Here is a 17475-nt window from a genome sequence, read left to right on the forward strand (position 1 = left end):
AGCAGTCTCGACTGTATATCACCTGGTTAGTAAAGTATTTGCAACCTGCGTTAGTAAAATATTGCACCTGGTTAGTAAAATATTCCACTTGGTAATGAAAATATTTACCTGGTTAGTAAAAATATTCTGCCTGGTTTTTAGTAAATTCCACCTGGTAGTTAAAATGAAACAACTGGTTAGTAAAAATATTCCACTTGGTATGAAAATATTTTACCCTGGTTAGTAAAATATTCTGCCTGGTTAGTAAAATATTCCACCTGGTTAGGTAAAATATTCCACCTGGTTAGTAACATGTTTCACCTGTTAGTAAAAATACTCAACCTAGTTAGTAAATATTTCAACTGGTTAATAGAATATTCCACCTGGTTAGTAAAAATATTCTACCTCCATAATAAATCAAAGCACAGAAGGAGCTGAATTTTGTTTGGGTCTCAGAATGTAAGAAAGGTGCAGGTTGTGAGATTATATGTTTAGTGCCACCAATGCTTTCCAGCGTTTTAATTGTAGTAAATTGGCTATTAGACTAATTGCAACACTGATATTCAATCCAATGTTTATTTGACTTTAACAATTTAAAAAAATGAGTAACCTTTACTGGGATTTGAACTCCAGACCTCTCGCTTCCTAAGCGAGCCCGAAAACCCTTCAGCCACGGTGAATTTATATGTGAACGGCCTGAAGAAAACCATATTATTCTAAATTAGGGCTTGTAACGACTTTAACTGTTGTTAAACACAGATGTAAATAATCCTGGAGCTTACTATAAGCATGTATATTTATAAAGAATCAAACGGCTGCAAGTTCTGTGGTATTTTCTGATCTTTTGCAATCGTACTGTATATCTGTATGCATTTTCCTGTATAAGTTTATTTTTATGTATTATAATTCCTTTTGTAAGGCACCAGAGTTTGATACATCCGTAATTCTGCATAACTAGAGTTGCATCAAAAAATCATTTATGTCCTTTTTTTACGACAGCCACACTTTATCTTTGTATATCATGGCTACTTCCTTAACAAAAACACTTAAAAAAAAGAATTTAACAAAAAAAAAAGTTTTCTCGACTTGGATACGAACTCGAGACCTCTCACTCACGAGGCGAGCGCGTTACCCTTGTACCACGGAAAAGTTATACACAGTGTGTCTGAATAATATCAAATCATTCTAAATTTGGAACTTCCATTGCAGTTCGGGTTTGTAATCCTTATTAATTTCGAGGTATTTTGTTTAGGCTAAACCTGTTGTTTATAATTGAAGTAGATATTTTAGCAAAAATCCTCTCGCCCAAACGGTCCGGCATGTAGAATCTATTATATTCCACTACTCGGTTTGTGTAGTATTCGGTAATCAACATGGCTAAAAATAGTATTTTCATTGATAAAAATCATATTCATCCGCGTAATTTGTGATTGTGCATTTATTGACAATTCTATAAGCCAACGCTATTGTTTAACTTTAAATGGGTTGTAATTTGTTGGATACTTGTAACAAAATAAAATATTTTCTTTCTTTTAAATCGCTAGTTTTTAGCTGTTTTGAGAACTACTTGTTGTTAGGTTTGTAGTAAACTTCTGTGTCAGAGATTGAATGTCCGCTTTGTATTTAGTTATTTTCGATCAGAAAATACAATAAAACAATATTAGAAATCTTTGACCATTCGGGAATTACTTTGCTTGAAAATTGATGCGCCTGTCTTTGACCATCTTTACGCAGTGATCTCCCCTGAATTTTTCGGCTTTAGTGTACATACAAAAGGGAAGTAACCGCTCCAAAAAATTGGACTACTTTCGACATTTGCAATTAGCAACATTAGACTCTGAAATTTCGCTACCATTATTTGTTTGGTCTGACGACCCAAACAAATAAAAATTAATATTCTGACTGGGTAGTGAATTATTCAACCTGGTTTGTAAATATTTCAGTGAGTTAGAAAAAATATTCCACTGAAGGATTAAATATTCCACATGTTTAGTAAAATATTCCACATACTAAGTAACATTCTACAGATCTAACCATAGCAACATATTAAACATAAACCTGATCACAGCTAGCCAAAACTTGAGTGTTAAATTGATAACTTTATTACTTCAGACATCTTTTAGACAAATTTATTTATACCTGATAAGTTTGACATTAGGATTTGTTCCAGTTTCTTTCTTAAAGTTATAATACCGTTCAACGATGATATTTTACCCTACAACTTAGTTTTCAGAAATTATCACCTAAATCATAAGTATATCCTCATTAATGATGAACTGCTATACAATTTTAATCTTATTTCGCCGAAACACTCGGATGCAACTGGATATAATATCGCCAGTTTTTGAAATCCCCGCCATTTGTAAAAGCTCTCGGGCCCGATCGGTTTCTTTCGGAATTAACTCATTTGCATACGGAAAAGTTCGGAAATGCTATAATTAGAAACAAGTTCGGAAACGCTATAATTAGAAACGTCAACAAACTTGTGACCCCGATATTAGGAGATATAATATAAATGAGGGATGCAATTTTATTTTATGTTTTGTAATTAATAAACGATATGAAAAGCTATTTATTAGCTAAAGAATGTAGCTTATATCCTCGTAACGCGTTACGAAACAATCGGAAAAAGAACAAAGTCTGAGACTCTCACTTGATCTACAGTAAACATGTCTATGTCGTACGGTTGCTGTGGTTATTTGAAATCGGTAAATTAGCCGTTCTTTATGATCGCTTCGTACCAGAAATAATACGTACCTATTGCCAAGCTTCCATCGTAGTAATATGGCATACAGTAGTGTGCGTCATGTAAATATTATGAAACACAGACACTTGGGCTTTGGTGCTCAATCTGTATTATATTATAGATGTTGAAATATGATTTTTTTTCAAAACGGCTTATATATATTAAGTTTTTATTTTATTTTAAAGGCGTTTTGAGCTCCAAACCCAAGTGTCTGTGTTAGGAAATTATAATGAAAAGAAATATAATTTGGCAATCTGGTGTAATAACCTGTATAGGGTGTTACCAGATTAAATAACCAACCAGTCAACTGCATGCAAAAGCCAATACATATTTAACATCTACAGACTCAACCGTTTGATATATGATAATGTATAATTATACTTCAATTTATAAGCAAACAAGAATGGAAAAAGGACCAAGTTAAAGTTCTGATGCCTATAATTTTGAAAATGATCACTCAAGACCTGATTTTTATGTTAGCCTTTTGTAAAAGTGCACATTATGGAAAATAATGTACTAATGAGAATTTCATTCCAATACAAACACAGTGCAACGTGTGTAAATATCATTCTGTTAACAATGAACAGTTGCATTCCACAGACACATGGGGTTTGGAGCTCAAAACGCCTTTAAAATCCAAATAAAATGCATATTTGTCAATCCCAGCACATGTACTGATCATATATATCAAAAAAACTTAATATAAGCCGTTTTGAAAAAATTTCATATTTCAACATCTATAATAACACGTGTTAAAATTCAAATGTTGAATTCTGCTAAAGCTGGTGCTAGGGGGGCATGGAAGGTAACTTGCACTTTCCAACAGGCTCACAAAATAGAGCCTGCAACAGTTTCAATTTTGTCATTTTGGGCTTTCTGCAGGAATTCTTTATTTCTCTATTTTCTGATGTCAAATGTACTTTTTTAAAATTCAAATAAGATCACAGATTGTAACAAAGTTTTACAAATACCTTTCAATGTTAATTTACACTCCACTTCTCTTAGCACGTTTCAGGACACATTTTGGAATGTTGTTAAAATAACAAAAACACAGATAAATTGAAACATGTATTTGAACATTGGCAGTAAAACAACAATAAAATATTTTCAAATGAACAGCATATCTTCTTTTTCTTACTCTTAAAATTGTACAACTGTGACTTCTTTACAGTTATAGTTTTATTTTTTATTCAATCCATGCTGTCTTAACAGGAAGAGAAAGTGTGAAGATGGCCAATATTGTAGAAGGAAATAAATAATATCTTAATTCCAACCAAATTGTATGAACTTGAGCTAACCCCTTATGGGTTTCTGGTGATGAAGGATATTATGCTTAAGCCATTGTGACCTTAGACCTTATTAACTCCAAACTAATGCTTAATTACTAATCTAAGCAATGTTCCTGGAAATGTTCAAAACCTTGGGACAATGACTTTACATGTCACTGAGACCTTGAACTTATAATCAAATGGACCAATCTTAAAACTAATGGCAATCAGAATTTTTCCTTCTGAGTTACATAAACTATACCTTACAATGTTACACATATTTAAAGGAAGTTAAACTTTATGCCATCTTGAGCTTTAAATCTTATTACCTGAAAATCAGTTGGGTGCCATTATCTGGGGAAGGGCAATGTTCCTACCAAGCCTAAAAAACTTAGGCTTACCCCTGAATGTATAATATTGTTTGTTCCCCACTCCCGCGACCTACCTACAAATAGCACAGGTACCTAAAATATCTTATTGCCCAGGATTTGTTTACTAAAATGAAATCAGAGTGTCCATTAGAATGACATCTTTTTAACTGTCTCGTGATTTTTTAATTGTAAATATACAAATGTTGGGATATTTGTTGATTGAAACTGAAAATATGGTTCTAAATTTTCAAGTAAAACAAATGCTTTCATGCATTCACAATTTGTTTGAACTACATATAATTTTAATGAAAAATAAAACAAGACAAACATTTTGAATAACTAAGAATGTGTCCATAGGACACGGGTCCCCCCTACGCGCCACTGTTCCGTCAATCTTTGGACTCTAGGTCAAATATTTTTTGAAAACTAAAAATCTTTTTCTAAGTAAAGGGCAAGAACTTTACAAATACTGAATAAATTCACAAGTAAACCCCAAGGTGCATAAGTACATATGCTGACCAACATTCTTTTAAACATACAGGCCTAAAAGCGAAATACTTTCTGAGCTATGCATGAACAAGTTGAAAATTGTAAATTATTTGATAAATTAAAGTGAACCTGTAGTAGCCACTCCTATATTGTCTTTCTTATTTATATTTTATCCCTGTAGGATTTTAATTATGGAGTTAAATGATAAATTATTTATGTTTGGCTGAATGAAATGAAAGAAAACATAAATACTTTTTGAGCTATGCATGAACAAGTTGAAAATTGTAAATTTATACTACTGTAAGTCAAGGGCGATAACTCTAACAAAACTGAAAAAAATCCACATGAAAGTCCCAGGTTCATAGCTTCACAGTGATGTAAATCATTATTCCTGTAATTTAGTGATATTGATCATTATTCCTGTAAAGTTGGTTGATTCTCACTCAAGCACTCAAGGAACAAATAACAGCATAATGAAACGTTTTTTACTAAGTCAAGGGAAATGACTCTACAAATACTGGATAAATCCACAAGCCAAACCCCAGGTGCAAAACTAAATATGCTGAGCAACCTTCCCGTAAGGTTTAATGACTCTATGTCAAATCCTTTTTGAGTTACATGTGACACAAGTTGAAAACTGCAAAATTTTACCAAGTCAAGGGCAATAACTCTAAAAATCCTAAGTAATTCCAGACGAAAATACCCAGATGCGCAACTACACATGCTGATCAACATTCCTGTAAAGTTTCATTACTCTAAGTCAAATACTTCTTGAGTAACAAGCGACACAAGTTGAAAATTGCAAAATTTTACTAAGTCAAGGGCCATAACTTTCAAAATACTAAATCCAGACGAAAATACCCAGGTGCACAACTACACATAATGTTCAACATTCCTGTAAAGTTTCATTGCTCTAGGTCAAATACTTCTTGAGTAACATGCGACACAAGTTGAAAATTGCAAAAATTCAATGGCAGTAACTCTGAAAATACTAAAAATATCCAGATGAAAATACCAAGGTGAACAACTACACTTGCTGATCAACATTACAGTAAAGTTTCATGACTTTAGGTGAAATACGGACGGACGGACAAGGGTAAATCTAAATGCCCGCCACTAAAGTGGGGGCACAAAAATAAATATTTTATCAGCCCACCTAACCTATCTGAACTGGAATGGGATGAGGGAGTAAATACAAAGATAATTTTAAGGCTTGCCTTGTTTGATTGAACAAGGATTTTATATAAAATGCCCCTATGTCATTGGTCTAATAAACTAGATTGGACTACAAACAATTCATGGACTAATAACAACTAGATCTCCGCGAGTCGGATGTGTTGCCTTGTGAACAATATAGTTTATGAGAAATGGCCAAGACAAAAATGAAATATGAAAATTAACAAAGGGCAATAAAGTTAAAGCCACTAATAGCAAATAACAAGCAAAGCCAAAATTTAGACATTTAACATTGAAGGTCAAGGTCAATTATGAATGAAGGCCAAGGTTAGACAATACACCAAGAACTTTAAAAGTTATAAACAAGGTTCAATTGCAGAAGGCAACGGAAGCAACCTCTATTTCTTTTTTCAAAAAAAAAAAGCTGAGCTAAAGTGAATGACATAGTACATGTATATCAAAAGATATAATTGAATAATACTTTTAACTTCGTTACTACATTAAAGCTCATAGCAGCACTTATAGTTTAATAGATTGGATAATATTTTGCACTTGTATAAAAAGTAGTCATTTTTCTGACAAAATATTAAAAACAGACCTTGAGTCATGACAAAAGATAGATACAGTGCCATATCTAAAAAGATATTTCATAAAACTATCATGAATACCAGGTGTTCAATGTCAGCTTAAATATGTTTGAATAGTTGGGCAATCAGTGTAACACACTATTTATCATTCTTTTCCATAAAAAGTCAATCATATCTTGATTTATGTTCCTCATGAATGGCTCGGGTAGGCTTCGGGCTAACTTGGGCCAAATATTTTGAAAGTCTGTGGGGGTCATCTTCCTCTAACTTTCTATTTTATATATCCCCTCCATGTCACTAATTCTCAGAGTTATAGCATCATGAAAAATGGTAAAATGATACTTTTTCTTCTTCTTTAATTCATCCAGACTCGCTGAAGTCTGAAATGAGAAATTAACAAGCCTGTTATAACAAAAATCATAAGTGTATACAATTCTCAAAATGCATTACATGTAATTATGTCCTCAAAATTTATTAGTCAGGTCAGGTCAGAGACTGCAAAATCTCTTTTGATTGAAATTAACATTATAAAGGCAATATAAAAGCATAGTGATCACACTCTTAATAAAAATATCTTATAATTTATAGAGGCAGGAACATTTAATACTAAGATATGCAGCATTTATATTCATATGCAAAAATGGAAAAAAAAATGTTGAGAATCTATATGCCCAAAGAAGATAAAGCACAACATTTTATTTAGGTTTTGCCTCTTTATATGTTTGAAGAACTGACATCTTTCTATTGCAATAAACAAAGAAACATGCTACATCCATATTAGACTCAGTACAGAGTACATCTATGTTGAGCATTATTATAGTTCCAAACAATTCACTTTATTAACACAAACTGGACACTGTTTTCTTTCATTCTGTAAAATTGTGAAACATTACAAGTTGGAGTTTTGTAAGTAGTATACCTAACAGATCCCCCTTGTTGGTGATGTATGGTCTATTTGCATGTATATTATAATCTATGGCTGCAAGAAGATTGTGCATCCTATAAACAGGTGGTGTGTAAGCAAATCTTTTGGTACAATATATCAAGATGTGCTGTTGAAACCCCTATATGCCAGCTGTACTTCTAAAAATGAATACAAATAATGGAAAGATATTTTCATTTAAATGATTTTAGTAAGGAAAAATCCTTTAACATTAACATATTCATATGCTAGATATAATCTCTGTATGTAAATAATTATCTTTGAAAAGATATCCTTCAATTGATAAGTGCAATAAAGGTGCCAATTAATTTATACATAATGGTTGTAGGTCCATTTGCGTTAACATATAAAGGTGCTGTAAACATTGAACATTCTATAATCAATAGACATATGAGCTTTGTATTAATCAGGACATATACTCCTTTCCAGTTAGGAAAATAAATCCTTTTAAAAATTTCACTCCAAACTGCAAGCATATCTTAACAAAGATAGACATATCTCCTGTGCAGAATTAATGGTTCCAACATTGGAAGCCATTGGCTTCAACTTTTTTGATTGGCCAATCTGGTGGTGCAAACTAAAAAATGCTCCAGGGGGAACCCTGTCAATATAAATTTTCTTTTATTGTACCTGATGAGAAACATACCTGCAGTTGAGATATTATGTCATCTTATTCAGAACACCAGCCAGATCTTTTCAGACTATGTGCATCTTATTTCCTTTTTCAGCCATGGTTTTGTTCTGGTTTTCTAATGGGCCATGATTGTACTAGGCATTGGTGTATTCCATCATCTGAAAACAGAATCCATTCATGCTCAATAACTATAAGATTGATGCAGACACTAAAATATATTCCCTGAAATAAAATATCAAGACAAATAAGCATGCATTAAAAAATGGCAAAGAAGTCAGCCTTCAACAAGTTTTATGAAACATTACTAAGCATTTCACATTTATTTTACATATAAAATGCTTACCATAAACCTATGAAGTATTCCACATTATGCATCAAAACATCTTGCATGCATTAATTTTCTTGCAACAAATGACAATTATGTATTGCTATCTAGAATTTTATCTAAATATTTCTTGAGCAACAGAATAATCATATAAAAATATCAAACATTCAAACAAAATCAAATATATAATAATTGTTTACTTACCATGAATAGTTTATAGTCTGTAGCAGTTTTATAACTAAACCTGAAATGAATGGTTGTGTCTCAATTCAACTCCAAAAGGATTTTATTGGCTTTCTTTAGTGCTACCTGAAGATTAAACCATAACTTGCTTAAGATTTAGAAGAAAAAAAATCAATTGTGGAATTCCTTTTCATTTTAGCAAAAACTATTCTACATAAGAATTGTATATATTCAGTCTTCACCAACATTTACTATAGGACATGAATCTGCCCTTGTTATTAACAACAAATACAGCAGTATTGCATGCAGTGATAACACCAGTCTATTTAAAATTCTTTGTTTAAAAGGGATATAACTTAAAAAAATATTGCTTTCACAGTCATTGAATTTAAGATTTTGAATTCACTGGCCCCAATTCCAGTTTTGAATTTATTCTACTATATATTTAACTACATTTTCTTAAAATTTACACTGGCCCTGGCCATGGGCCACCGGGCCAGAGCTAAATTCAATGACTGCTTTCATAAGAACATGTATGCTCCCCTGTTTAACAATTACACTTTGTCCTGATAAGCAAGTCTTTCAAGTTTCATGTTGATACATTTCAAAATATTTAAATAATGCAATTGTATGCCAACATAGCAATCTGACAGAATGAAAAAAAAAAAAAGCTAGAAATTAGTAATTCATGATGTTTGATTGTAACTAAGAAAGTATACTCCACTTTTGAGGAATCTGTAACTATTTTGTTGTATGGTCTGAGAATTGACTATATAAGAGAATCCTTTCCAAAAACCATATATGAGCCGCGTCACGACAAAACCAACATAGTGCGTTTGCGACCAGCATGGATCCAGACCAGCCTGTGCATCCGCGCAGTCTGATCAGGATCCATGCTGTTCGCTATCAGTTTCTCTACTTGTTATAGGGTTTGTAAGCGAACAACATGGATCCTGATCAGACTGCGCGGATGCGCAGGCTGGTCTGGATCCATGCTGGTCGCAAAACCATTATGTTGGTTTTGTCATGACGCGGCTCATATATATTTTTTCACAAGTGGATTTAAGACCTATAATGACCATCTATTATTTTTTCACCTCAGTGAACAATTACCTATAATAATATTATGGAGTCATACAAATATCAAACTCATCATTTAAGATGACACCAAAAATCTTTTCAATTGGACCAAAATTAACCATGTAATGCATGCTTTTTTCTTCTTCTTCTAATACAGTATTATATGCCACTTAAAAAATGTCATTATTGTTTAATATTTAAATCATATGAATATCTGATCATGATATATATGGATCACATGTTGACATGTATATATCCATTAATTGGTTCAATAAACTAATAAAAAAAACATGAATTCAGCTGTATTTAAGATTAATCAGTTTTTATATGAATTATATAAGTAAATTAGTTATGCAAGTATATAGTTATATAGCAATTTTGAAAGGTATTATTATAACCTGTCACTTTCAACAAAAATGGTGTACTTACTCTCCTCTGCATATGCACTGAAGTCCATGCAGGTCATCTTTGATGTCCCTGGTAGTGGTAGTGGTATTGCAACACATGATGACGATGAAATTGATTTATTTCTGTAATTGAAAATATAGCATACTAGTACCATAGCCTAAAATCTTGACTATTCAAACCAATTACAATACATGAATTGCTGCACAGCTTATAAGGAAGAAGGGTTGTCATTTGTCAATAAGAATTATCTAACATTTCCAGCACAATTATGGTTATTGTCCACGATTATTTTTCAAATTGTGAAATGCTGAAATTTTACTGCAAAAATGATTCAAATGAGACAAAAATATTGATTTTAGTGCGATTTTCCAGACAACATTTTATTTTTTCTACTTTATTTCTTTGAAGATTCGACAACCCTGGATAGTAGATCAATATATCAGACTTACGGGCTTGTTATTGCTTAAATGTCGGTCAAGGTTGCCCAAAAGCAAAAATATCTCAAAATCAAAGGACGTCACATTTATAGGACTACCCTTGATAGTTGAACATGCTTTGAAGAAATGCCTGTTCTGCTAGTCAATAGTTCTAACCCTTTTTGAGACACATGTGGCTAATCTATTTCACAGCATTGTAGTTACTATACAGTACAGCTTACAGTAAAAAACAATATACTCAACATCACTAATTCCGCGTCATCATTTATCTCACGGTAATGGCATATTTTCATGTGACCAGTGTTATAATTGGTCAGAATTGACATATTTTATTCAAACACCTTAACAACAAAGGTTTTATGCAAAATAATTTAAATCTATAGAATTTTACGTAAAACTGAACAACATTTTACAAACTTCTGCAAAAAACAACAATAGTCCATTAAAATTGTGCATACGTCTGAAACAATCATCATTTTCTAAATGTTCTTGTTTGTTGAAAAAATAAATTTTGAGTTACAATGTTAATATACTTTTAATATTTAAAATTATGCAAAATAACTTAAAGAAATTTGAACTGAAACGTGAAAAAACTGAAATAAAACACCATTACCGCGAGGTAAATGATGACATACTGTTTTCAAAATGGCCGACACACTCACAGACACATGGGGTTTGGAGCTCAAAACGCCTTTAAAATCCAAATAAAATGCATATTTGTCAATCCCAGCACATGTACTGATCATATATATCAAAAAAACTTAATATAAGCCGTTTTGAAAAAATTTCATATTTCAACATCTATAATAATGTGTATTATTATAGATGTTGAAATATGAAATTTTTTCAAAACGGCTTATATTAAGTTTTTTTGATATATGTGATCAGTACATGTGCTGGGATTGACAAATATGCATTTTATTTGGATTTTAAAGGCGTTTTGAGCTCCAAACCCCATGTCACGTGTCTGTGGACACACTGTTTACATCTGACAAATTAAAACTAATTTTGATTGAATATATTGTTGTTTCCTTGTGTCATATAGCAGAAAAATGACTAAATGATACAGTTTATGACAGTTTTTGTAGTGTAAGTTTATTGTTTGTGTTCTTTACTGTTTTAAAGTGTTAAGTACCGTGAACTAAGAGGAGCACAGTATAATGTGATTGGAAAATAAAAGTTATTCAAAATATAATTTTGTTTTGTCTTAAATGATTCTTAAAAGATAGTGATTGGCCATCTTAAACGATATTACCAATGTTACAATGAACATACCCATAAAATATAAGATAAAGGAGTCAATTAGGCATCACGCTGATTCTTTTATCATTAACCTACGATAACAAGGTTTAATTCGTACGAAATTACACTAATAAATAAGATGAACTGAAAAACTGTACATCAACGATGAGATCTGCCAGCTTAAATTAACTATCATATACATAAGTCAAACCATCCCTACAACATAATAACAATGAAATATCTGTGTTTATATATTGGTAGGTGAAATTTTTCTATAAGTAGATCTAAGACCAAGAAAAAATTAAATGCAAACAAAAACGATGATCACCTCACCTGTCAATCAGAATTAAGATAACAACTTCACGGTCGCTTTTGGTTTTAATTACCCTTTTTGTATTTTCTGATCGTAAGATCAGTAAATACATAGCTAACATCCACGGTCTAACACAAAATTTCCTCACAGTCCTAACAACGCAAAGTAGTTCTCACTCAAAACTGCTTAAAAACCAGCAATTTAAAAGAAAGAATAATTTTTAATGTAGGCATTTAACGAATTACAGTGCATTTAAAGTTTAGATTAGTCAACAGAAATATGAGTTTACAATCACAAATTTCGCGGATGAATATCTTTTTTACCCAATGAAAAATGTTCGGCTATTTCCGTAAAGCTTCGGATTATCATGAATATCATTTTAATCAATGAAAATGCTATTTTTAGCTATGTCGATTACCGAATACTCCAGAGCGTAGTACACAAATAAATCTGACTGTCGAGTAGTGGAATATATACATGTCGGATTGTTTTGGCGAGAAGATTTTCGCTAAATTATTTTCATCAGTGTTAAACAACAGGTTAATCGTGAACAAAATACCTCGAAATTAATAAGGATTACAAACACGAAATGGAAATTCTCAATTTAGAATTACATAATGTATTCGTTTTTATTCAAGGTACATATGTATAACTTCGCCGTGGTGCAGAGGTAAGCGGTCTCGTTGATGGTGTGAGAGGCCTGTGGTTCAAATCCTAGTCGAGGCAATTCTATTTTTTTTTCATGCAAAATTCCATATGTATCAATCTCAAACTGTTATAGAAGAAAATCAAAACGCTGTCGCTGCGTAAGATGAATTATAGTACATAAAAATAAACTTATACAGGAAAGTACATACAGATAGTCTGCAAAAATCAGAAAATACCATAGAGCTGCAGCCCTTTGATTAGAACTTTTCTTCGCTTTGAATCACTACCGGAGTATATCCTTGATTGAATTAAATCACAGTTTCTTTCCACTTTTAGCTTTTTCCTTTTCCAATCTCAAAATTTATTTCTCGTATACGTGACACACCTTTCGTATTGTCCGCCATTATTTTGGTCTGGTAAATCATATCAAGTGACTCAGATCCGAACATTCACGGAAATAATCGAAGGGCTTCCCGCCAAAATATAAATCTTATTTGACTAACCCAGTCAAATAAGAAAATGCATTTTTTAGAATGGTCAGAAATGTTACGGAGAGCGTTTCTAAGTTGGAAAACTTTGTCAATACTAGTTAAATAATGCATTTGATAACAATAAGGCGTTAATTTGACAATCTGTTTTGATGAATTTGACCAGGAATATAACTTTAAGGTCACAGGGACCTTGACTTAAGAAACCTTGTCCGCCCTATAACTTGAGATTCCTTTGACCCACAGTCTTCATATTTGGCACGGAGGTTAGTCATGATTAGTAAATGACCCCTATTGATTTTGAGGTCACTGCGTCAAAGGTCAAGGTCACAGGGGCCTTGACTAAAAAACTTTATTTTAAAATTTTCACATTTGAAGCATGGAGAATACATATCTTAGCAATGCACTGGCTTAGTAACCTGAGATTTGGCAGGGTGGTTTTTCTTGTGTTCTAAATGGCCACTGTTGATTCTGACAAAGTGGTATTCGGGGGTATTCACGCCATGACAGTGGCAGTTCTAGTTTTTTTGTTTTTTGTTTTTTTTCAAAATTGTCATGAAAATTATTATGAATCTGGAGGCTTACTGCTTTATAAGTTGACTGGATTTGATTTGAGAAATTTAGAGTTGTTAAAGATCAATCATTGTTTTTTCATTTATGTTATTCTATGTGAAGGTCTATACATAATTTTATTGTTTATTACAGGAGTATGGGCAGTTATAGATCTGTACGGACAATGTGGTCAGGTGTCCATAACTAGTGGTTCTGGCATAATGCCAACAGATAATAATACTATAAATAGAACTATAGTAGAACATCCAAATTTTAATTCTCCAGTTAGCTCAGCAGGTAAGCATGAGTTGTAGTTATAACACTAGTATACTTTATTTAAATATTCTCTTTAAATATGCATGTGAATTTCATTTGAATTAGAACAAGTTAAATTATCTTAACTGATGAATTTGAAATTATTGACATAAAAAATTGAGGTATTCCTCTTTAATCCTTAACTTGCTGGAACCACACATGATTTAGCCTTTGCCACCAGTCAGGTCAGGCTGTACATCCTTGCAGTGTAACCAGGGTCCAAGGATAATGAGAAATTTTCCGAGCTCAAACTCAGATCTAGGGTATTTCATCGGCCAGAAACGAAACAAGAATGTACATTGTCCAATGAAAATCCTAAGATTCAAGACTGATCTTGGGGGGAAAAGTTGTATAACCTTAAGGTCAGGCTATTCTATACTGTTAGATACTAATTTTTTGCACTTTTTTAAACTTTGACAGGGCTGCCGATTTTCCGCGGATCCGCGGAAATCCGCGGATTTCGTGAGCTCCTGGGTCATTTTTGAGATCGATGTAAATTCGACAAAGACAATAAATTCATTCGTCATATTTTATACAGTACCCAAAAACCGGCACGCTTCGGCTTTTATCGTTACGCTAGCCGCCTATGGTAGGTCTGTAAGCGCTTTTCTCATTGGTCATATCGAGTCTTTTCCGGTATTCTATTTTAGAATAACCAATCAAATTACAGTTTACATTGTCGCTCTTGTCTGTTGTCGAAATGCGTCAAAATGTCGTATATTTGTCAAATTTAGAGTCCAGGAAATTGATTTTAGGGCATACCAAATCATCAGAATCCAGGAGCTTCCGAGGGCTTCGCCCCCTGGTCCCCCTGGACCTGCAAAGGGGGCTTGCGCAGCCCCCTTGACCCCCGGCGTATTTTCCGCTGATTTTGCAATTTGCTGTTGGCAGCCCTGCTTTGAGTAAACTGTTCCCAAATTCAAAGCCAGGAAATCCATATCACAAAGTCTGCAGATTATGGTTAAATTTAGGGGAATAAAAGCCAATATTTTTACTTGACTGCCTTTGATGAATATTAGGTAGCAATCAAATTTAACAATGTGACCAGTGCAGACCAAGTTTACTCAGCACATACATGCCATCTGATTATGGTCTGTACTTTTTGCTACTCAGTCCGTACATGTTTAGAAATTTTCAAATTTTCCAATTTATGTCCATTTGGTATAAACAGTAATTATTTCATATGCTTGAAACCTATACAGATATGTACAACAACATGATATAATAATACAGGATTGAAAAGGAATTCAAAGACTTATGTAAATTTCTTTCCTAAATTAAAAAAAATTAGTGTGGTAAATGTTAAAGGTTCATATATGACTATATTATTTCAGAATGTCACAGATTCAGTCATTGTTGTGGGAAGAATATACAGCTTACATCTAATGGTAGAACTGCTTCTAGATCTAACAATTATAATCACTGTCTAGTGTTTAGTTCTGATCCTTTGAAAAAAGACGAAGTGTTTGAAATAAAAATTGAGAAACTTTGTAAACAGTGGTCCGGATCATTACGCATCGGTTTGACATCTATGGCGATATCTGATACAACGCCAGTGTCGGCCGTTCCTCTTACTTCATTAGAATTGACATCAAAGCCAACGTGGATTATTTCTGGATCAGATGTGAAGAAGTCTGGTGTAACAATAAAAGAGAACTACACTCCGTCCTTGCAAAGACTTGAGGTAGAGTTAAAGCATTTTTTTTGGTAATTTTCTTAAGAAAGTAAAATTACTTTCAAGAGAAGGAAATTAATTTTGTTTTGGTTTGTTATTTCTTTTGTATTGCCATTAATGTAGATGTTGCAAATTTTGTGAATTGAAAAATAAAACTTTACAATTCTTTTATTTTTACTTTAATGCATAAGAAATCGTCATTTGTTTTTTTTTTGACATGATAGGACTGTAAATGATTATTTTTTCTGGATTTGTGTACCATTTGATGATTTGTGTACCATTTGATGTGCATGTCTGAACTAATAACTTTTGTACAGATTTTCAGATCATTCCCTCACCTGGTTTTGCCAGAATTAATTATTTTCATTATGAAAAATTAAATAACCCCAAAAATGAAAAGATTGGGTATTACTTTGTTTATGTTACAGGTTGGTAACCGGGTTGGTATTGGTAGAAGTCATGATGGTACCATGCATTTATATCTGAATGGTGAAAATCTTGGAATAGCTGCATCTAATATACCAAAGGTAATTCAAAGCTTGTGGTCATGAGTAGTCTAACCTCATGATTGGTAATATTCTGCTAAAATTCAGTGTTTCTTATTTAAAAAAGGTTTATCGTATTTCCACAAATAAAGTTTAGGGCGGCTTGATGATTACTAGAGTTTGGAATGGGATATTGTATTCAAACTTATGTGAAAACACAAAGTTTAACCGCCTCCGTGGTCAAGGGGTTAGAGTCAATGACTTCTAATCCAGTTACCTCTCTGGCGTGGGTCTGATCCCCGGGAGATGCTTTGGTAGTTTAGCGTGGAGGAAGGTAGTCTAGTCCTGGTGTAACTTTCCAGGACTGATGGTTAGGAAACTACCCGCCTATATGACAGAAATACTGTTGGGAAAAGGCGTAAAATGAAACAAACAAACAAAGTTTATGGCAGCTTGATGGTAACTTGAGTTTGGAATGAGATATTGTATTCAAACTTCCAATATAGCAACTTTATGTGAAAACCCAGGTCTGGATATCTTTTGGACTCTCTGGGTTCAAGGTCAAGGTCACTGTTTCTAAAAAAAGAAAAATGGTTTCAAAACAATAACGAAAGGGGGAGCATTCATAGAGTATTCATAGATATTAGTATTTTTGAAGTGTCCATGCCGATAAAATGGAAAATGACTTACATGCATCTTTTCTGTAACCAATTTGAGGGGCTTTTTCTAATGAAAAGTGCTCTTAAATCCTTTAGGTAAATTCACAAAACTGAAAAGGTTTGTAGCAGATTAACTAGATTATGATATGATGAAAGTTAAATAAGAGATAAGAGTTCAGGTACTTTGTAACACATAGTATGTTGAAATGTTCATTGCAACCAAAATATATACATTCATTGATTTGAAAGTAAGTTCATCCTGGGATACTGAGTAGATTTCTGAAAGAAGTGACCTCTATCTTAGTTACAAAGCTATCAGCACATATGCTGGGATTTGATGGCACTTTATAATATTTCTCCTTGTAAAAAACCTGGAATATAGTCGTAGACTTACATGTTGGACAGTGTTGATGTTGACACAAAAATAATCTGATATAAGCCTGACTTAAGCCTTTCATGACATTTTTCAAGT

The 17475-nt window shown here is 32.8% G+C and overlaps 1 protein-coding gene and 1 long non-coding RNA gene across 2 annotated transcripts in view; one reads left to right on the forward strand and one right to left on the reverse strand.

Moving 5' to 3' along the window:
- The window catches only part of LOC132734383 (neuralized-like protein 4), a 56792-nt gene that overhangs the window by 22767 nt on the left and 16550 nt on the right, over positions 1–17475 (forward strand). The window contains 3 exon segments of the mRNA XM_060721118.1: positions 14023–14166; positions 15519–15868; positions 16288–16386. Of these exon segments, the coding sequence (XP_060577101.1) occupies positions 14023–14166; positions 15519–15868; positions 16288–16386 (593 nt within the window).
- LOC132734375 (uncharacterized) lies at positions 5772–7691 on the reverse strand. Its single transcript, XR_009626310.1, has 2 exons — positions 7536–7691; positions 5772–6996 (listed from the first exon to the last, which is right to left on the reverse strand). It is a non-coding gene; the product is annotated as an uncharacterized LOC132734375 (long non-coding RNA).

This window comes from Ruditapes philippinarum, unplaced genomic scaffold, assembly GCF_026571515.1.
Source record: "Ruditapes philippinarum isolate M1 unplaced genomic scaffold, ASM2657151v2 ctg3645_1_1_1_1, whole genome shotgun sequence".
Lineage (NCBI taxonomy): Eukaryota > Metazoa > Mollusca > Bivalvia > Venerida > Veneridae > Ruditapes > Ruditapes philippinarum.